We start from the raw sequence: 22,521 nt of genomic DNA, 5'->3' as shown, positions 1-22,521 counted from the left end.
GAGATCGAACCAGTCCATCCTAAAGGAGATCAGTCCTGGGTGTTCATTGGAAGGATCGATGCTGAAGCTGAAACTCCAATACTTTGGCCACCTCATGCGAACAGCTGACTCATTGGAAAGGACCCTGATGCTGGGAAAGATCGAAGGCGAAAGGAGAAGGGGACCACAGAGGATGAGATGGTTGGATGGCATCACTGACTCAATGGACATGAGTTTGAGTAAACTCCGGGAGTTGGTGATGGACAGGGAGGCCTGGCGTGCTGCGGTTCATGGGTTCGCAAAGAGTCGGACACAACCGAGCGACTGAACTGAACTGAACTGAATATTCCACTGTGTATATATACCACATCTTTATCCATTCATCTATGGGGGACACTTAGGTTGCTTCCACATCTTGACTATTGTAAACTGCTGCAAGGGACACAGAGAGTATCTTTTCTAGAATCCAGACATAGCCTTATCATCCTGCAAGGGGAAAGGCTTTGAAATATCCCCCATCTCTTTTTCAAGGATGTGTGATCTAACAAAGTAGGATTTAGGATTCTACATTCCGTATTTGACTTCTTAGAGACTTGCCAGATAAATTCTTAACTTTGGCTACACATTCCCCCATCTCCTCCTCAGGTTGATCGTATCCTTGCTTCCTTTCAGGTGCTGTGGTCTTTATCTCTTACAAGTCTTTAGGGTCCATCTTAGATGGCTCCTTTGTGTCTAAGGCAAACCTAACCCTTGATGAGAAGCTGGATCACTTTCAGCTGAATTCCAAGGTGATAAGTGGTACCACAGGCTGCAAGAAGAACTGTTCCCTGGCCAAGCCCGTGAACTTCACGTTTCACCATATACAGGTGGGCAAAGTATCCACTTGTTTGAGCACCTAGAGATTTCTACTGATCATACCTATAAACCCAGTAGTGAAAAAGTATGGCTTTTGTAGTCATTTCTTTCTCCCCAAGCTGGTTTATCAGGAATTGCCGATGGAGATTGGAAATTCAACCCAGTGCTGGGTTAATAGCTACTCCAAAGATTATGTGATGGGAATTACTCCCTCAACAGACTAAGAAGTGATAAAAACTGTAGCCTTATATACTGTTGGGAAATGAGCAGATAAAGACGACTCTTTGTAATCCCATAGACTGTAGCCTGCCAGGTTCCTCTGTCCATGGGGATTTTCCAGGTAAGAATACTGGAGTGGGTTGGCATTTTCTCCTCCAGGGGATCCTCCCGACCCAGGGATCGAACCTGTGTCTCCTGCACTGGCAGGCAAATTCTTTAGCACTGAGCCACCTGGGAAGCCCAAGATGTTCACAGTAAGGTCTCTTAAAGTGAACATCAAGTCACATCCTTTAAGTATGTACAGTTATATTTGTCAAGTATTCCTCAATAAAGCTGGAAAAAATAAAAGACTCAACTTAGAAAATTAAAAGTCAGATGAGATCTTCCCTGGTAGCTCAATGGTGAAGAATCCACCTGCCAAGCAGCACACACGGGTTCGATCCCTGGTCCAGGAAGATCCCAAATGTCTCAGGGCAACTAAGCCCATGTGTCACAACTACTAAGTCTGAGCTCTAGAACCCTCGAGCTGCAACTACTGAGCCCACGTGTCACAACTACTGAAGCCCACGCACCCTAGAGCCCATGCTCAGCAACAAGAGAAGCCATCCATCACAGTGAGAAGCCCACACACTGCAACTTGAGAGCAGGCCCTGCTCTCTGAAACTAGAGAAAAGCCTGACCAAAATGACGACCCAGCACAGCCAAAAGTAAATAAACAAATTTTGAAGTCAGATAAAGGGTTGTTTTTTTTTTTAACATGTCGAAGGATTTCATTTCTGACCCAAGAATTGAAACTTGAGCCTCTAATTAATTGAAGAAGAATTTGAAAATACATTATCTGGTCTTCCAGTTCTAGGTAGAAGATACTTTATATAACAAAGCCTATATTGAATATGGTATCTTGCACTTCAAAATTTGTTGAGTATAGATCTCTCAGTGTTCTCACCACAAAAACAAATAAAAAGCCAAAACAAAGGGACACAGGAAACTTCAGGAAGTGTTGGGTATGTTTTGTTACTTTGATGGTGGTGATGGCATCACAGGTGCTTGCATATGTCCAAATTCATCATGTTTTACGTAGTGTGTGCTGTGTGCTCAGTCGTGTCTGACTTTTATGACTATAACCCACCGGGCTCCTCTTTCCATGGGATTCTCCAGACAAGAATTTTTTTGTTTGCAGCCAAAGATGGAGAAGCTCTATACAGTCAGCAAAAACAAACTGGGAGCTGACTGTGGCTCAGATCATGAACTCCTTATTGCCAAATTCAGACATAAGTTGAAGAAAGTAGGGAAAACCACTAGACCATTCAGGTATGACCTAAATCAAATCCCTTACAATTGTACAGTGGAAGTGAGAAATAGATTTAAGGGATTAGATCTGATAGACAGAGTGCCTGAAGAACTATGGACACAGGTTCATGACATTGTACAGGAGGCAGTGATCAAGACCATCCCCAAGAAAAAGAAATACAGTAAGGCAAAATGGTTGTCTGAGGAGTCCTTACAAATAACTGTGAAAAGAAGAGAAGTGAAAGGCAAAGGAGAAAAGGAAAGATATACCCATATGAATGCAGAGTTCCAAAGAATAGCAAGAAGAGATAAGGAAACCTTCCTTAGTGATCAATGCAAAGAAATAGGGGAAAACAATAGAATGGGAAAGTCTAGAGATCTCTTCAAGAAAATTATAGATACCAAGGGTACATGGAACATTTCATGCAAAGATGGGCACAATAAAAGAAAGAAATGGTGTGGACCTAACAGAAGCAGAAGATATTAAGAAGAGGTGGCAAGAATACACAGAAGAACTATACAAAAAAGATCTTCATTACCCAGATAATCAACATGGTGTGATCACTCACCTTGAGCCAGACATCCTGGAATGTGACGTCAAGTGGGCCTTAGGAAGCATCACTACGAACAAAGCTAGTGGAGGTGATGGAATTCCAGGTGAGCTATTTCAAATCCTAAAAGATGATGCTGTGAAAGTGCTGCACTCAATATGCCAGCAAATTTGGAGAACTCATCAGTGGCCACAGGACTGGAAAAGGTCAGTTTTCATTGCAATCCCAAAGAAAGGCAATGCCAAAGAATGCTCAAACTACTGCACAATTGCACTCATCTCACACCTGGCAAAGTAATGCTCAAAATTCTCCAAGCCAGGCTTCAACAGTTTGTGAACCGTGAACTTCCATATGCTCAAGCTAGATTTAGAAAAGGCAGAGGAACCAGAGATCAAATTGCCAACATCTGTTGAATCATCAAAAAAGCAGAGTTCCGGAAAAACATCTACTTCAGCTTTAATGACTATGCCAAAGCCTTTGACTGTGTGGATCACAATAAACTGTGGAAAATTCTTAAAGAGATGGGAATACCAGACCACCTTACCTGCCTCCTGAGAAATTTGTATGCAGGTTAAGAAGCAACAGTTAGAACTGGACATGGAACAACGGACTGGTTCCAAATATGGAAAGGACTACATCAAGGCTATATATTGTCACCCTGCTTATTTAACTTCAATGCAGAGTACATCATGAGAAACGCTGGGCTGGATGAAGCACAAACTGAAATCAAGATTGTTGGGGGAAATATCAATAACCTCAGAATATGCAGATGACACCACCCTTATGGCAGAAAGCAAAGAACTAAAGAGCCTCTTGATGAAAGTGAAAGAGGAGAGTGAAAAAGTTGGCTTAAAACTCAACATTCAGAAAACTAAGATCATGGCATCTGGTCCCATCACTTCATGACAAATAAATGGGGAAACAACGGAAACAGTAACAGACTTTATTTTGCGGGGCTCCTAAATCACGGCAGATGGTGACAGCAGCCATGAAATTAAATGACACTTGCTCCTTGGAAGGAAAGTTATGACCAACCTAGACAGAATATTAAAAAGCAGAGGCACTACTTTGCCAACAAAAGTCTGTCTAGTCAAAGCTATGGTTTTTACGATAGTCATGTATGGATGTGAGAGCTGGACTAGAAAGAAAGCTGAGCGCTGAAGAATTAATGCTTTTGAACTGTGGTGTTGGAGAAGACTCTTGCGAGTCCCTTGGCCTGCAAGAAGATCAATCCAGTCAATCCTAAACAAAATCAGCCCTGAATATTCATTGGAAGGACTGATGCTGAAGTTGAAACTCCAATACTTTGGCCACCTGATGTAAAGAGCTGAATCCTTAGAAAAGACCCCAATGCTGGAAAAGATTGAGGGCAGGAGGAGAAGGGGATGACAGAGGATGAGATGGTTGGATGGCATCACTGACTCAATAGACATGAGTTTGAGTAAACTCCAGGAGTTGGTGATGGACAGGGAGGCCTGGCGTGCTGCAGTCCATGGGATTGCAAAGAGGCAGACATGACTGAGTGACTGAACTGAACTTATTTAGAATGTCATATTGGTTTCAAGTATACAATATAGTGGGCTTCCCAGGTGGTTCAATGGTAAGAATCCGCCTGCAACTGCAGGAGAGGAAGGAGATATGGGTTTGATCCCTGGGTTGGGAAGACACCCGGGAGGAGGAAATGGTAATTCACTCCAGTATTCTTGCCTGGAAAATTCCATGGACAGAGGATTCTGGTCAGACATGACTAAGCACGCACGCATGCATACAATATGGTAATTCAGTATTTTTGCAGATTATATTCCATTAAAGGTTATTACAAAATAGTGGGTAGAGTTTCCTGTGCTATATGGTAAATCATTGTTGCTTATCTTTTTAATAGATAGTAGTTTGTATCTGTTAATCCCATAGTCCTAATTTGTCTCTCCCCACCCTTGATAAGCACAAGTTTGTTCTCTATGTCTGTGAGTTTGTTTCTGTTTTTTATGTACCATTCGTTTTATTTTTTAGATTCCACATATAGGAGATAATGTAGAGTATTTGTCTTTATCTGCCTGACATTTTACTAAGCATAATATCCTTTAGGCCTATCTGTGTTGTTGCAAATGGCATTATGTCTTTCTTTTTTATGGTTGAATAGTATTTCGTTGCATGTGTGTGCATGTATATGTGGGAAGCTTCAGATTTTAAATGACAGTGTCTCATGAACCAACAATTTTCTTTCCAGATGATAGGGGAAAGCAAAAAGTCTCTTTGTGTCTACTGGGATGAGCTGGTCTGGTCTAATGAAGGGTGCCATGTGATCTTTTACAACGGAACTCAAACTGTATGCAGTTGCAGCCATCTGTCCACCTTTGCCATCCTCGTGGCCTCGGTCGAGCTGAAGGTATGTATGTAAACACACATGACACTGAAAATCAGCTCTGCTGTAGGACGGTGCTGGGATGGAAGGCAGGGATCTTCAAAAAGAATGAAAAAATATTCACAGAGTAACAGCTATGTATCTTCCTCTCTTCTTCCTCTTTTTCTATTCATTTTTTTAAATTGAAGGATAATGCTTTACAATGCTATGTTAGCTTCTGCCGTACACCAACATGAATATGTATACCAACATTCCCTTCCCTTTTGAGTCTCCCTCTTACTGAAACCCCATCCCACCCTATTAGGTCATCACAGAGTACCAAGCTGAACTCCCTGTGCTATATAGCATCTTCCAGCTAGCTATTTATTTTACACATGATAATGTACTTGTTTCAATGCTACCTGAGAGCCACAGTGTATATGTTCCAGTGCTGCTGTCTCAACTGGTCCCACCCTCTCCTTCCCCCACTGTGAACACAAGTCCATTCTCTATGTCTGAGTCTCTATTCCTGCTCTGCAAGTACATTCATTCATCAACACCGTTTTCCTAGATTCCATATGTATGCATTAATATAAATTTCTCTTTTTTCTTGTTAAAAAAATACTACCCTTTTAGGAGGTATATAGTGGCATCTCATTGTAGTTTTAATTTATTTTTTTCATTTATTTTTATTAGTTGGAGGCTAATTACTTTACAATATTGTAGTGGTTTTTGCCATACATTGACATGAATCAGCCATGGATTTACATGTGTTCCCCATCCCGATCCCCCCTTCCACCTCCCTCCCCGATCCCCCATTCCACCTCCCTCCCCATCCCATCCCTCTGGGTCTTCCCAGTGCACCAGCCCTGAGCACTTGTCTCATGTACCCAACCTGGGCTGGTGATCTGTTTCACCCTTGATAGTATACTTGTTTCAATGCTGTTCTCTCTGAACATCCCACCCTCGCCTTCTCCCATAGAGTCCCAAAATCTGTTCTGTACATCTGTGTCTCTTTTTCTGTTTTGCATATAGGGTTATCGTTACCATCTTTTAAAATTCCATATATATGCATCAGTATACTGTATTGGTCTTTATCTTTCTGGCTTACTTCACTCTGTATAATGGGCTCCAGTTTCATCTCATTGTGGTTTTAATTTATATGACCCTGATGACTAATGGCGTGGAGCCTCTTTTCATATGTTCTCATGGGATAGAACTTGTGAGTGAAACATCCCTTCTATCTGGGAAACCTAGTCGTCCAAAACCACTGCATTCAGCCTTCAGGAATTTGGTGAACTTCTGGTGGATTTCTTCACACCCACTCCTGTAACAACTACCTGTTCCTTCTGTGCTCTGTTACAATTGATTTAGTTCCCATGTCTCATCTCTCTTGGGAAGAATTTGAGTTAATATCTCCTTTATGCTGTGCAAACTCATCTCTCCATTGAGACAGAGAAAAGTGACGATTTTGTTGACTATCATTTTTTTATTGTTTGGATGAGAGTCATGTTTCATTTCAGTATTCTACATCTTTTTAAAAAATTATTTATTTTTGGCTGCCTGGATCTTCATTGCTGCACATGTGCTCTCTCTAGTTGCGGAGCCCAGGCTGCTCATTGTGATGGTTTCTCTTGTTGCAGAGGAGCCCAACTGTGGGTTCTAGGGCAAATGGGCTTCACTACTTGCAGCACACAGGCTCAGTAATCGCAGCAGGTAGGCTCAGGAGTTGCAGCACACGGGCTTAGCTGCCCCCTCAGCATGTGGAATCTTCCCACACCAGGGATGGAACCCGTGTCCCCTGCAATGACAGGTCGATTCTTCACCAGTGGACTACGAGGGAAGTCCAGTCTGACCACCATTGATCTGCTCAGTTTCTCATGAGGAAATTAACACCATCCATTGAGAGTTCTTTTTTTTTTTTTTTTAATTTTTTTATTAGTTGGAGGCTAACCACTTCACAACATTTCAGTGGGTCTTGTCATACATTGATATGAATCAGCCATAGATTTACACGTATTCCCCATCCCAATCCCCCCTCCCACCTCCCTCTCCACCCGATTCCTCTGGGTCTTCCCAGTGGGATGCATGAGACAAGTGCTCGGGCCTGGTGCACTGGGAAGACCCATTGAGAGTTATTATTGGGAACCACAATTGGCTTATTGGCCTGTTGGGAACCACAGCATCCAAAACAAAAACGAGCTGGAGTCTCTTTTCTCCTGCCGCATCTAGGAGGACCCGGTGCTGACCATGATCACCCACGTGGGGCTGAGCCTGTCTCTGCTCTGCCTCCTCCTGGCGGCCCTCACCTTCCTCCTGTGTCGACCCATCCAGAACACCAGCACCTCCCTCCACCTGCAGCTCTCCATCTGCCTCTTCCTGGCCTACCTCCTCTTCCTCACAGGCATCACACGGACAGAGCCCAAGGTAGGAGAATTAGCCAAAACCCTTTCTTACTTATTTTTTATTTTGGCCATGCTACATGACTTGGAGGATGTTAGCTCCCCCACAAAAGATTGAACCTAAGCCCACAACAGTGAAAGTGCCAATTCCTAAACTGGACTGCCAGGGAATTCCCTTCTTCTTTTTTTTATTTTTTTTTTTTATTTTTTTTTTCATTTTTATTTTTTGGACACCCAAATCTTCTATTGAGGGGGGACAGTTGGGGGAGGCCTCTCACTGCGCAGCCTGTTCATTGGCGCTGCTTCCCGAGTCCTGCGGCTTCCTCACGTCCAGCAGCTCAGGCGGGCTGGAGAAGGGCTCGATGCGCATGGCCTCGCATGCCTCATCTGCCCTGAAGGCCAGCCCCACAGTGGCTGGGCTGAGGCCGTGCTGTCTGGCTGGTGAAGCCACACTCGCCCAACGTCTTGCCGTCGTCCAGAAGCCGGTCGTCTTTGTACAGCCGCTGCTCATCCGGCGACCGCTTGAGGATACCTTCGACGATGCGCTTCAGCTCGAACATGCTCGACTCCTTGGCGTCCGTGAAGACGGTGGTCTTGTGGCGCCGGATCATGAAGAACACGTCCTGGGGGCGGTGGGTCGGCGTGAGCGCGGAGCCCCCGCCGCCCCCAGCCCCGGCCCCGGCCCCGGCCTGGCTCCCCTCCCCCGGCGCGCCTCTTCTCTTTTTTTAAACAGCTTTTTCTTTAATTTTTATTGGACTATTTTATACATAGTGTCAACAGTATAATTCATACATCTGTAATTTGCCCTTTTTAAATGTACACCTCAGTGGCTTCCAGTATATTTATGGAACTGTGTATTCATTCCCATGGGTTACTTACTACTCCTTACATGTTCATACCCTCAAATTACATCAATCTCATCCTCCCAACCTCTGTCTCCTGACAATAAGGTTTTTACTCATTTTTTCTTTCAACAAATCTGAGATTTTTAGATTCCATTTTTCTTTTTAGATAAGAGATTATACAGTATTTGTCTTTGACAATCTCCTGAGCATAAAGCGCTCAAGGTTCATCTGCGTTGTTGCAGAAGGCAGGAATCCTCCTTTCTCGTGGCTAAATTGTATGTTAGATATGTTGCTGGAAAATTCCATAGACAGAGGAACTTGGCATTATCTATGTCTGTAGGCATAGATATGTTGTTGTTTAGTCGCTAAGTTGTGTCTGTAGGCATAGATATGTTGTTGTTTAGTCGCTAAGTTGTGTCTGACTCTTTTGCAACCCCATGGATCACAGTCTGCCAGGCTCCTCTCTCCTTGGGATATCCCAGGCAAGAATACTGAAATGGGTTGCTATTTCCTGCTCCAGGGGATCTTCCTGACCCAGGGATCAAACCCACATCTCCTGCATTGGCTGGCAGTCGGGTTATTTACCCACCTGAGCCACCAGGGAAGCCCAGATATAGAAATAGAGATATAAAACTGTCACCCTGATCAAGATATAGAACATGCCCAGAACTCACAGAGTTTTCTTCATGTCCTTTCACCAGTTAATTGTCAATTTGAAAACTTGTACAGACTGAATGAACAATGCACAGTGGAGATGGGTCCTGAGAGTCACTGACTTATGACTCCAAGCTAGAAGGTTTGATATCAAGCATTGTTTCATACAACAACATCTTCAAGGAGTGAGGGGGAGAAACCAGAAAGTGAGTGGAGTTTTGCAAGGAATGAGAGGTTGCTGGAAAGACTCAGGACATGATTCCAAAGAGAGGAGGGTTTTATTCATCGTGAAAAGAGAGTCAATGGTCCAGAAGAGAGCATGAGAGGTGTAGAAGAAACCCATTTCCCTCTAACAATGGAGAGTGGCCACCGTTCTCTTGAAATGTGTGGAAAGCAGTGTCCTCAAACAAAAGTCAGGTTATACTTTTATCAAAGACATGGAGGTGGGGGGGGAACATCATTTTCCTGGTGGTCCAGTGGTTAAACTCTACAATTCCAGTGCAGGGAGCATGGGTTCAATCCCTGGTCAAGTAACTAAGATTCCACATGCCACACTGTGCAACCTAAAGAGAGGGGGAAATTGACTTTTTCAAGTACCAGTGGTCCTAAAGACGTGGAGGGAACATTCAGTGAACCTGAAGAAAGATGGGGGAGGGCTTGCTTACTACAGAAAATGTCATTCAGAGCAGATGCTTTCATAGTGGAGGAAACCATGAGCTGTTGGCTCAAAAGAGAAAACTATGGGGCTTTAAGGGGATAAGAATATTGGAGGTGTCACTCATTCATTAATTCATGTACCCAAAATATATGTCACACAGACCAGAGTGACTTCAGTTCTGGGCAGTGACCAAGATGGAAGAGACGGTGATCACGGCAGGACAAGCAGGCCATAAGCTTTCTACGAGGATTAATCTCATCCTCAGAAGGGGAAAGGGGGCAAGGAGGTGGTTAAGGGTTCTTGGGATGGAGACAGCCCTGGCCAGCACCAGTTTCATCTGACTCAGAGAAGTCTAGCATCCATTAGCCAACAGGCAAAGGGCTATCTGATTTCTGCAGTCTTTAACACATTTTGAATAATATCTTCTTCCATTTTAAGATGGACAAAGATCTCTTTGAACTTTAGTTAGCTATTTTTGGCTGCGCTGAGTCTTCACTGCTGCGAGCTTTCTCTAGTTGCAGCGAGTAGGGGCTACTCCTCCTTGCAGTACATGGACTTCTCACTGCAATGGCTTCTCTTGTTTCAGAGCATGGGCTTTAGGGCTCAGTCTTCAGTAGTTGTGGTGTTTGGGCTTAGTTGTCCCACGGCCTGTGGAATCTTGCCAGACAAGAAGTCAAACCCGTGTCCTCTGCATTGGCAGATGGATTTTAAGCCCTGGACCACCAGGGAAGTCCCACATTCAGCTTTAAACATGATACATTTTCAGTTTTTCTTGGGTGGCCCAAGTGACATCTGGCCAAGGCATGGGAATAAACAAGGGGGACCATCCATCCATTTAGAGACATGACTCTAAAGAGAAGAAGGACATGTGAAGAAGGCTAAGGAGCATCTCTCACCAAAGTCACCCAGAGACAACCCTGGTGAAGAGCAGATGGTGAGGTCATGGCCCCCCTCTCCCCTCCAGGTGCTATGCAAGGTCATCGCAGGTGTACTGCACTACCTCTACCTGGCCGCCTTCACCTGGATGTTCCTCGAAGGGCTGCACCTCTTCCTCACTGTCAGGAACCTCAAGGTGGCCAACTACACCAGCGCAGGCAGATTCAAGAAGAGGTTCATGTACCCTGTAGGCTACGGGGTCCCGGCGGTGATTGTGGCTGTGTCTGCCGCGATCAACCCCCAAGGATACGGCACCGCTAAGCAGTGAGTACGGGGCTGAGAATGTGCTGTCGGGGACGTGGGCACACAGCTGTCTCCATGGGAAACTGAGGGAGGAAGGGAGGGTTGAGTAGATCATGACTCAGGTTGAGAATAAAGATGCTGAACATTTATTTCTCCATGCCCTGGGGCGAAGTGTTTCACATATACCATTTCTCAACTCTATCAAAACATCCCTAGAGGAAAGTGCTCCAATTGTTCCCATTTTGTATACTAAGCAAACAGGTTTAGAGAAAAAAGATGAACGACTAGTGTAAAGTAACACAGACAGTAAACTGGAAGGAGCATGAATTTTTATTGTTTATATAAATGTCTATATTTATAAATGTCACATGTTTATAGATCTTTGCTACTTCTATTACTGAAAGTAATAACTGGTTTTATAAAAAATAATATTCTAATAAAGAACCTCTGTAATACCACTAAGCCCAGTATGTGTTAGTCACTCAGTCATATCCGACTCTGCAACCCATGGACTCACTAGGCTCCTCTGTCCATGGAATTTTCCAGGCAAGAATACTGGAGTGGATTGCCATTTGCTACTCCAGGGTGTCTTCCTGACCTAGAGTTTGAACCCATGTCTCCAGTGTCTCCTGCTTTGGCAGGTGGCTTCTTTACCAACTGCACCACTTGAGAAGCTCCTTAAATATATATAAATATACATATAAATATATAAAAATGGGATCATGATAAAGATACTGCGTGTAATTTGTTTATTCAGAATACTGGAGTGGGTAGCCTTTCCCTTCTCCAGGGCATCTTCCCAGCCCAGGGATCAAACCCAGGCCTCCCACATTGCAGGCAGATTCTTTACCAGCTGAACCACAAGGGAAGCCCAAGAACACTTGAGTGGGCTGCCTATCCCTTCTCCAGGGGATCTTCCTGACTCAGGAATTGAGCCAGGGTCTCCTGCATTGCAGGCAGATTCTTTACCACTTGAGCTATCAGGGAAGCCCAATATATATAATATACATGTAAATATATATTTTTATAAAAATGGGATCATGATAAAGGTATTGCATGTAGTTTGTTTATTCCCTTAGTAATATGTAGTGGACTTTTTCTACATTAATAATACAGATACACATCATCATTTAATATGTTACATTGTGTATTCTTACAAGCTTTTTAAAATTAACCTCCAAGTGATAGACATTTGAAATTCTTTACAAATATTTTCTGTCATAACCAAATGCTTCCATAAACTTGAAGGAGCATGAATTCTAGACTTGATTACCTGGTTCCAAATTCAAGGCTCCTCACTTACTAGCCTGGTGATTCTGGGGACAGTTAAATTCTTTCCCAGGTTTTCTCACTTGTAAAATAAGGACAGTAATACTATCTACTTCCAAGTATTAGAATGGTACCTGACACATGTAAATGCTATATGCATGCTCAGTCGCTTCAGGTGTATCCAACTCTTTGTGACCCTGTGGACTGTAGCCCACCAGGCTCCTCTGTCCATGGGTTTCTCTAGAATACTGGGGTGGGTTGCCATACCCTTTTCCAGAGGCTCTTCCCCACGCAGGGATTGGACCCACGTCTCCTGCATCTCCTGCATTGGACGGATTCTTTACCAGTGAGCCACTGGGAATCCCAAAAAATCCTATGTAAATATTATCTATTGCAGGTCATTTATTGTATTCCATGACTTTTTTTAAATGCTGCTACTGTTGCTTTCTGTTTTTCAGTTGCTGGATCAACATAGAGAAAGGATTTATCTTGAGTTTCTTAGGACCCATATCAGCAGTCATCTTGGTAGGTTTGTAGTGTGTGTGTACCTGCCTCAGGTGCCATGTGTATACAGAGTATGTGTGTGTGGTGTGTAGTATTTAACTTAATTTGAAGATCAAAAGAGGTACTACTTTTTATTTTTTATTGCAGTGTAGCTGATTTACAATGTTGTGTTAGTGTCAGCTGTACAGTAAAGAGAATCAGCCATATATATGTATAATGGAAAAGAATCTGGAAAAGTATGTATATATGGATACTTTTATATATATATAAAAGTTTTACATACATACAAAAGTCTTTTATATATATAAAAGAATATTTTTTCAGATTATTTTTCATTATAATTATATCAAAGAATTGAATATAGTTCCCTACGCTGTACAGTAGGTCATTATTGTTTACCTGTTCATATATAGTAATGTGCATATGTTAATTCCAACCTCCTAATTTATCCTTCTCCCCACTTCCCCTTTGGTAACCATAGTTTGCTCTCTGTTTGTCGACCTATTTCTCTTCTGTATTTAAATTCATTCGTATATTGTCTTTAGATTTCACATATAAGCAAGAGCATATGATACTTGTCTTTCTCTGACTTAACTTCACTTAGTAGGATAATCACAAGTTGTAACCATGTTGCTGCAAACGGCATTATTTCATTCTTTTTATGACTGAATGATGTTCCATTGTATATATTACCACATCTTCTTTATCCATTCCTCTGTTGATGAACATTTAGGTTGCTTCCAAGTCTTGGATAGTATAAACAGAGCTGCAGTGAACATTGGGGAACTTGTATCTTTTCAAAGTATGGCTTTCTCTGGATACATGCTCAGGAGTGGGATTGCTGAATCGTATAGTAGTTCTAGTTTTACTTTTTAAAAGAATCTCCACACTAATCTCCGTCCTGGTTTTACCAATTTACATTCCTACCAACAGTGTAGGAGGGCAAAATAGGCACTATTTTAACATTCATTTGTTTCCTTTTAATAGATGTTTGAGCATATGTCTTTATTTAATTTTTTGAGCATATTTTTGCCATCCAGAAGTCTACAAACAATAAATGCTGGAGAGGGTGTGGAGAAAAGGAAACCGTCTTACATTGTTGGTGGGAATTCAAACTAGTACAGCCACTGTGGAGAACAGTGTGGAGATACCTTAAAAAATTGGAAATAAAGCTGCCATACAACCCAGCAATCCCACTGCTGGGCATACTCACCGAGGAAACCAGAGTCAAAAGAGACACATGTACCCCAATGTTCATTACAGCACTGTTTGCAATTGCTCGGACATGGAAGCAACCTAGATATCCATTGGCAGACAAATGGATAAGGAAGTTGTGGTACATATACACAATGGAATATTATTCAGCTATAAAAAAGAATGCATTTGAGTCAGTTCTAACAAGTGGATGAAACTGGAGCCTATTGTACAGAGTGAAGTAAGTCAGAAAGAAAAGCACCAATACAGTATATTAACACATATATACGGAATTTAGAAAGACAGTAATGACAAGCCTACAGGCAAGATAACAAAAGAGACACAGGTATAAAGAACAGACGTTTGGACTATGTGGGAGAAGGCACGGGTGGGATCATTTGAGAGAATAGCATTGAAACATGTATATTACCAAATGTAAAACAGATGACCAGTGCAAGTGTGATGCAAGAAGCAGGGCCCTCAAATCCGGTGCCCTGGAACAACTCAGAGGGATGGTGTGGGGAGGGAGCTGGGAGGGGGCTTCAGGATGGGGGGACACATGCATGTGCACCCATGGCTAATTCATGTCAATGTATGGCAAAAACCACCACAATATTGTAAAGTAATTAGCCTCCAATTAAAATAAATAAATTTTTTAATTATAAAAATAAAAATCTAAAAAATGGAAATAAAATTTTTTGAGCATATTTAAATGCTGAGGAACAGAGAAGAAATCATCCTTGTATCTCTAATATCTAGCATACCATACATACTTAATATATATTCATTGAATAAACAAATGAGTGGATGTATAAAAATGTAATTGTCAATATGATAAAATTATGTGATTTGAAAGTTATTTCACCAAGTGTTCTTAAATCTTCTTCAGTTTGTTCAACTCTTAGGATATAGTCTGATGATTAGTCAGTTTAGCCTAAAGTATGCTACAGTGACAAAGAAGTCCCAACATCCCAAAGGCTTGACAGAGCAAATACGTTTTTGTGTGCTGTTTTTGCAAAGCCCAGAGTGGATCAAGAGGCTCCTCCCCATGTGGGATTCAGCCTTACATTCTTTATGACTGTGCTGGCTCTTCGTTGCTTTGTGCAGGCTCTCTCTAGTTGGGTGAGCGGGGGCTCCTCTTGATTGGGTGCTCAGGTTTCTCACTGAAGTGGCTTCTCTTATTGTGGAGCACAGACTATAGGCGTGAGGGCTTCAGAAGTCACAGCACGTGGACTCAATAGTTCTGGCACGTGAACTTTGTTGCTCCGAGGCATGTGGGATCTTCCCAGACCACGGATTGAACTCATATCCCCTGCATTGGCAAGCAGATTGTTAGCCCCTGTGGCACCAGGGAAGTCCTCAGCTTTTCTATTATTTTGACACATGACCTCATTGGTTGTTGCTGGAGGGGAAGAGTTGAAGACTGTAGGATTCAGGCATATGTCACTGTGACCAACATCTCATCCACTAGAATTCAGCCACATGCCCCAGACTATCTGAAGTGAGCCTGGAAAATATGTGCCCATGGCCCGTGTGTGCAAGGAAAGGCATTGGTGGAGACATCACACTGCACTGTGTTTGTGCCACCTGACCACCTGTGCACGTTCTTTTGGGAGCTTTCAGGAGCTCCTTCATGGTATTGTACAAGTATCCCCAGTCTGCTCCAAAATAATTTCAATATATTCTTTTTTTTAACTATTTGGCTGTGCTATGAGGCATGTGGGATCCTAGTTCCTGACCAGGGATGGAACCTGCATCCCCTGCATTGGAAGTATGCAGTCTTAACCACTGGACCACCAGGGAAGTCCCCAAGTTTCAACATATTTTAACCATAAAATCTCATACCTTTTCCCATGATCTTCAGTGCTTTTTATTTAGACTATGTTTTTTCTTAGGGTATAGTTGCCTTGCAATGTTGCACAGCAAAGTGTATTAGCTATAGCATGTAGCATGTTAGTCACTCAGTCATGTCCAACTCTTTGTGACTCCATGGACCATAGCCCACTAGGCTCTGATGTCCATGGAATTCTCCAGGCAAGATAACTGGAGTGGGTTGGCATTCCCTTCTCCAAGGGATCTTCCTGACCCAGGGATCGAACCCTGGTTTCCCACATTGCAGGCAGATTCTTTACTATCTGAGCCACCACATATATCCCCTCTCTCATGGGCCTCCTTCCCACCCACCCCCATCTCACCCTCTAGGTCACCATAGAACACCCAGCTAGGCGCCCTGCACTCTACGGCAGGTTCCCACTAGCTATCTGCAGCTCTCTACACATGGTGTCTTTACACATGGCGGTATACATATGTCAGAGAAAACCATAAAAAGACGAAACAGCAGCCCTCAGAATGGGAGAAAATAATGGCAAACAAAGCAACCTAGGAGGAATGAATCTCCAAAATATACAAACAGCTCATGAAACTCAATATGAGAAGAAACACACCCAGTCAAAAAATGGGCAGAAGACCTACGTAGACGTTTCTCCAAAGAAGACACACAGTGGCCAAGAGACACATGAAAAGATGCTCAACATCATGAGCTATTAGAGAAATGCAGATCAGACTACAGTGAGTAGTTCACCTCACACGGGTCAGAGTGGCCATGATAAAAAAACTGACTCTGAGGGGGGATCGGGATGGGGAATACATGTAAATCCATGGCTGATTCATGTCAATATATGACAAAAACCACTACAATATTGTAAAGTAATTAGCCTCCAACTAATAAAAATAAATGGAAAAAATACAATAAAAAAATTAAAACAAAAAATTGACTCAGTATGTTGGTCCACAGTTAGTATCTTTTTTTTTTCTTTCAGATAAACTTAATCTTTTACTCGATAACCCTGTGGATTTTGAGAGACCGACTTTCTTCCCTCAATAAAGATGTGTCCAAGATACAAAACACAAGGTAAAATGGGTTTAGACAGTTTAGTGGGCTTAGCATAAGTTGTAGTTCTAAAGGATTGCTTTCTCAAGAATGCATGCATACTCAGTTGCTAAGTGGTGTCCAACTCTTTGCGACCTCATGGACAGTAGCCCACCAGGCTACTCTATCCATGGGATTTCCCAGACAAGAACACTGGAGTGGGTTGCTATTTCCTCCTCCAGGGAATCTCTCTAACACAACAGTCAAAACCATGTCACCTGCATTGGCAGCCAAATGTTTACCTACTGATGCACCTGAGAAGCCCCTAAACAGTCATCTGTAGAGAGTTGCCTACCATGTTAGGAGCCACTGTCAAATGAGAATCACCCTTAAAATCATATATATTTGAAACCTTGAAATTAATGAGCAGATTCATAGAACCAGAAAGTAGAATTGATGTTGCCAAGGGGGTGAGGGTAGGAAGGAATAGGTATTTATTGTTTTTTGGATACAGAGTTTCAGTTCTTCAGGGTGAAAAAAAAAGCTCAGTAGAAAGATAGTGTTGTGCTAGTGGCACAACAATGTGAATGTATTTAATGCCTATGAACTGTGTGTTCAAATATCGTTGTAGTAAATTTTGTGTTATGTGTTTTTGCCACATTAAAAAAAAATAATAGTAAAATACCTTTCCTTGAGGAGGAAATGGCAACCCACTTCAGTATTCTTGCCTGGGAAATCCCATGGACACAGGAGCCTGGCAGGCTACAGTCCATTGGGTCACAAGAGTTGGACATGACTTAATGACTAACCACCACCACCACAAAATATCATTATAATTATAAATATTCATATTAGAGGAAAACGCCCATGGAATAAACTCATGTTCATCTATTAGAGTTTTTACAATGGAAATGATAGCCATTACTTCCAAATATTGCACTCACCACCACAGTTTCTCCAAGTCCATACTGGCTTGAGAAAAGTTCACAAGAAATTAGTGAGAACGGGCATCCCAGGTGGCTCAGTGGTAAAGAATCTGCCTGCCAATGCAGGAGACATAGGCTTGATCCCTGGGTTGGGAAGATCCCCTGGAGAAGGAAATGGCAACCTACTACAGTATTCTTGCCTGAATAATTCCATGGACAGAGAAGCCTGGCAGGCTACACTTCATGGCGTCGCAAGGAGTCAAACACAACTTAGGGACTAAACTACTACCATTGGAGAGGAAGGCAGATGGGGTCTGAAGACAGGACAACATACTACTCAAGAGAGAAGTTGGTGAGTTGGTGATTCTCCTTCTTGGTGTTAACAGGATGCTGACGTTTAAAGCCATTGCTCAGCTCTTCCTCTTGGGCTGTTCCTGGTGCCTTGGCTTCTTTCTCGCTGAAGTGATAAAGGAACCTATCAGATCCATCATCACCTATGCTTTCACCATCACCAATGTCCTGCAGGGAGTCTACATCTTCCTGGTCCACTGCCTCCTCAACCAGCAGGTAATAGGACCCATCCTGTCTTCTTCCCAGCTCCCAACTTGGGTCCTCTCATGTCATTTACCTGGCTAGCCCTTCTCTCCCACATGAGTGCCCTCCTGCCTGATGGTGTGTTCCCATTTTCCCCAAGCCTACCATTCTCCACTGAGTCCAGGAGTTCAAGCCCCTGTTTGTAGATGCATTTTTTATGTATTTGTGGGACAAGGTAAGTTCCATGTCCTACCACTCTGCCATCTTGATTCCCCTTTGGGAGTTCAAGTCTCCGTTTTCCAGTTTCCCAATACATGAATCTGCAATAAGGAGTGGATAGTAACTTCCCCATTCATCTTCTCAGGTCATGAATATGGGGTCTGACACCAACAAAACTAAAGTTTGGGGGACAATGGTTTCCATTTTTTAATATTCAAATTGGATTTTAACGATTATTACATGCCTGGCTTTGGGGGATCCAGGGGCTGCTTTCTGAACAGTGAAGAAATCAGAAATGGGAAACAACATAATTAGACATTGAATAACCAACTGTGATTTGCGCCATGGGGAAAATTGTTAGGGGGATACTAAAGTACCACGTAGGGCTTCCTTAGGCTTGACAGTGAGGGGCTTAAGGTGGGTAGGAGACAACCAGCCAAAGAAAAGAAGTAAGGCTGATGTGGAAACCCTTGCCAGTCCCAGAACCCAAAGACGTGTAGCGAGGACAGTGCTCTGAGTGTAGGAGAGTGCGTGGGTAGTGACAATCCAGGTGCCAGCATTGACTGGACCATATAAGCTTTTTAAGCAGTGATTTTACATTGCACTCTGACTCAGTAAATAGGCAGATATCTCTGGGTTTCACTCCAGTGGGGTTGTATGGATCTCAGAGAGACATGTTGTCAGGTATGAATGTGAGAGTGGTATCATAAAGAACGCTGACACTGAAGAACTGATGCTTTCAAACTGTGGTGCTGGAGAAGACACTTGAGAGTCCTAAGGACAGCAAGGAGATAAAAACAGTCAATCCTAAAGGAAGTCAGCCCTGAATAGTCATTGGAAGGACTTATGCTGGAGCTGAAGCTCCAATCCTTTGGCCACCTGATGGGATGAGCTGAATCTTTAGAAAAGACCCTGATACTGGGAAAGATTGAGGGAGGGCAGGAGGAGGATGGGGAACAGAGGATGAGATGGTTGGATGGCATCATCGACTCAATGGACACGAGTTTGAGCAAATTCCAGCAGATACTGAAGGACAGGGAAGCCTGGCATGCTGCAGTCCACGGGGTTGCAAAGTGTAGGACAAGACTTAGCAACTGAGCAACAACATTGAGAGGAGGAGGCAATTCTCAGTAGTTACAGAAAACTGCTCATGTTCTTAGGGATGATATAAATGCTGTGTTATCATTAACATGAATATGAACGGGCTGATCCACAAATAATATCTCTGTAATCACTCACAGGGGCCTCTCTGGTGGCTCAGACACTAAAGAATCTGCCTGCAGTGCAGGAGACCTGGGTATGATTTCTGGGCCAGGAATACCCCCTGGAGAAGGGAGTGGCTACCCACTCCACTATTCTTGCCTAAGAATCCCATGGACAAAGGAGCCTGGCAGTCTACAGTCCATGGGGTCTCAAAGAGTTAGACATGACTGAGTCACTAACACACAATCACTCATAGTTCAATCTGTTTGATATAGCCTCTATGAGTTATCTGCAAATATAAATGGAAAAATAAATGCTATTTTGGTAGCATTCGTGCATATATCTGGAATGTATTTAAATGCAAGATTTTCACTTACCATCTGTTTCAGGTGAGAGAGGAGTATGTGAAGTGGCTTAGGAGTATGAGTAAAAAGACAGAGTCTGACAGCTACACCCTTTCCAGCTCTACCACCCAAACCCATGTGGTAAGATGATTTCCTCTTCTAGCCCATGCTGTTTCCTAATTTGAAATACTCTCTTCTGCCGGCAGTTGGGTCTGCCCCTCACCCAGTAGTGTGATGAGACCACACGTTGCCTCTTGGTACAGGAACCTGTTAGCGTCTCTGTCTCAGCTTACTGTGCAGTATCTGACTCTGAGCATCTCTAGGGTAGGATAATAGCATACTTACCACATATGATCTGCACAGTGAATGATTTTCCTTTTCTGGAATTATTGGTTTCTGAGTCCAAGAGCGTCCCCGGTGGCTCAGTGGTAAAGAACCCATCTAACAATGTAGGAGACACGGGTTTGATCCAGGGTCAGGAAGATCCCCTAGAGAAGGAAATGGCAACCCACTCCAGTATTCTTGCCTGGGAAATCCCATGGACAGAGGAACCTGGAAGACTATATAGTCCATGGGGTCGCAAAAGAGTAGGACACAACTTAGCGACTAAACAATAGGAGCAAGCTGAGTCCAAACCTTGGAGTTACAGAAACACAAATGAAACTTTTCCTTAGATACATTATATCATTACTAAGTTATACTAGTTCATGAGTTCCACAAAGTTGCCAAACAGGTGTTTCACTGCTGGTACGCTCTGAGCCTTAACCAGGCCTATGCTTTGTAAACCTTCAAAGAGGCCACAGAACTCGGGACTTGCCAAACATCTTTAGCCAGGATTTTTTTTTTTCCTGTAGAAAACATCTTTACATTTTGTAGAACACTGGTGTTTAAAAAAAAAAAAGACGTAATTTAAGGACTGTTGGTATATGCAAAATAGTACTTGAAGAAAGTGATAGACATTACAAAACACTTTTCTTCTTTTACTTGATAATGATGAAGGAAAATGAATGAAGGGATAAACAGGATGGATTCAGGTGAGACGTAGAAATATGAGACCTTGGTTTCAGTCCTACTTCTGAAATTAATTTGGGTGTGATATTGACATCATTCTCCTCGTGGCTGAGATAAGTAGGCCAGACTTCATCATCTTACTTTCATGATTACTTTCATATCATCATGATTACTTTCATACCTTCAACTTTCTGAGATGCAAAAAACAAAGTTAAATACATTAAGCCTGGAAGGAAAACACTCAGACTTTGTCTGTGATCCATGCCTCAGTATGAATCTCACCTTTTTGTCAGGAAATTCCCAACAAATGATGTCAATAACTACTTTCAGGAATATTTCAGCATTATTTCTCTTTCTGTTTCTCCCATAAATTCGCACATGGAGATGGAAAAATCATCTAACTTATGGGGGAAAAGAAGAAGCAACACTTCAGTCTGAAAATGACAAACAGTTCCATGTCATCCTCCCAATCACCCTGGAGAAAGAATCAGCCATGTGACTCAAGCACCCAGGAGAACTGCTTCATCCTACAGTAGAATCGCTCACAGAATGTATGCTTTGGTTGAATATTTTGTGTAGTGTTACAGTGCTCTATTCAATTAAGATATTTTACAGAGACATGTAGATCTTAGACTTGCTAAGTTTGAAAATATATATACATGTATATGCTGTTTTTGTTTAGTCACTGTTATCTCTAACTCATTGTGACCCCATGGACTTAATCCAACAGGATCCTCTGTCCATGGAATTTCCCAGTCAAGAATACTGGAATCGGTTGCTATTTTCTTCCCCAGAAATCTTCCCAACCCAGAAATTGAACCCTCTTCCTCCTGCATGTATATCTATTAACTACATCAGTCAAGTCAAGATATGGAGTATTTGCATTACTCCTGAAAGTCCCCACATAATCCTTTCAATCATTTATCCCCAGTCTTCCACCCTGGAAACAATTATTCTGATTTCTATAGCAACAGACTAATTCTGTCAATTCTTTTAGTCCATATACATGGAATCATACAGTATGACCTCTTGGTGTCTGCCATGTTTCACTCATCTTGATGATGATTTTGGAATTCATCCATTTCATGCATATGTTGTTAGTCTGTTCCTTTTATTGCTGAGTAGCATTTCATGCTATTGTATATCACAATCTGTTTATCCATGCCCCCGTTGATGTATATTTGAGTTATCTCCATTTTTCCACTATAAATAAAGATATATTCCAATACAAATATAATATTTGTGTGTGCGTGTGTGTGGCCACATGTTCTCACTTCTCTCGGGTAAATACCTGGAGCTTTCTGTCTTTGAATCCTATCTGATTGATGTGCCAGGATTCAGTTCTTAGTGTGTGGTGCCTGTACTAGCAGGATTGGCATCAGTTGGGAAGCCAGAAATCACGCTGTGGGTCTCTTCCTGGATTCACTTGGGTTTGGATCCAGAAATCAGAGTTGTAACAACCCTCTGAATGCCGG

At 42.6% G+C, this 22,521-nt stretch overlaps 1 protein-coding gene and 1 pseudogene across 1 annotated transcript in view; one reads left to right on the top strand and one right to left on the bottom strand.

Annotated features, from left to right (window-relative positions):
- The window catches only part of LOC122699603 (adhesion G protein-coupled receptor E3-like), a 48,753-nt gene extending 26,470 nt beyond the window's left edge, over nt 1-22,283 (top strand). Inside the window, exons 9-17 of the mRNA XM_043911764.1 lie at nt 652-845; nt 5,122-5,280; nt 7,468-7,662; nt 10,759-10,994; nt 12,701-12,767; nt 16,760-16,851; nt 18,122-18,302; nt 20,081-20,176; nt 21,431-22,283. Of these exons, the coding sequence (XP_043767699.1) occupies nt 652-845; nt 5,122-5,280; nt 7,468-7,662; nt 10,759-10,994; nt 12,701-12,767; nt 16,760-16,851; nt 18,122-18,302; nt 20,081-20,176; nt 21,431-21,484 (1,274 nt within the window). The 3' untranslated portion in view covers nt 21,485-22,283. The remainder of the gene's footprint in view (nt 1-651; nt 846-5,121; nt 5,281-7,467; nt 7,663-10,758; nt 10,995-12,700; nt 12,768-16,759; nt 16,852-18,121; nt 18,303-20,080; nt 20,177-21,430) is intronic.
- Nucleotides 7,759-8,329, bottom strand: LOC122699605 (annotated as a pseudogene).
- Nucleotides 22,284-22,521: the final 238 nt, after the last annotated feature.

Source organism: Cervus elaphus, chromosome 9, assembly GCF_910594005.1.
Source record: "Cervus elaphus chromosome 9, mCerEla1.1, whole genome shotgun sequence".
Taxonomy (NCBI): Eukaryota; Metazoa; Chordata; class Mammalia; order Artiodactyla; family Cervidae; genus Cervus; species Cervus elaphus.
Note: the sequence above shows the minus strand (reverse complement) of the source record. Positions and strands in the feature narration are given on the sequence as shown.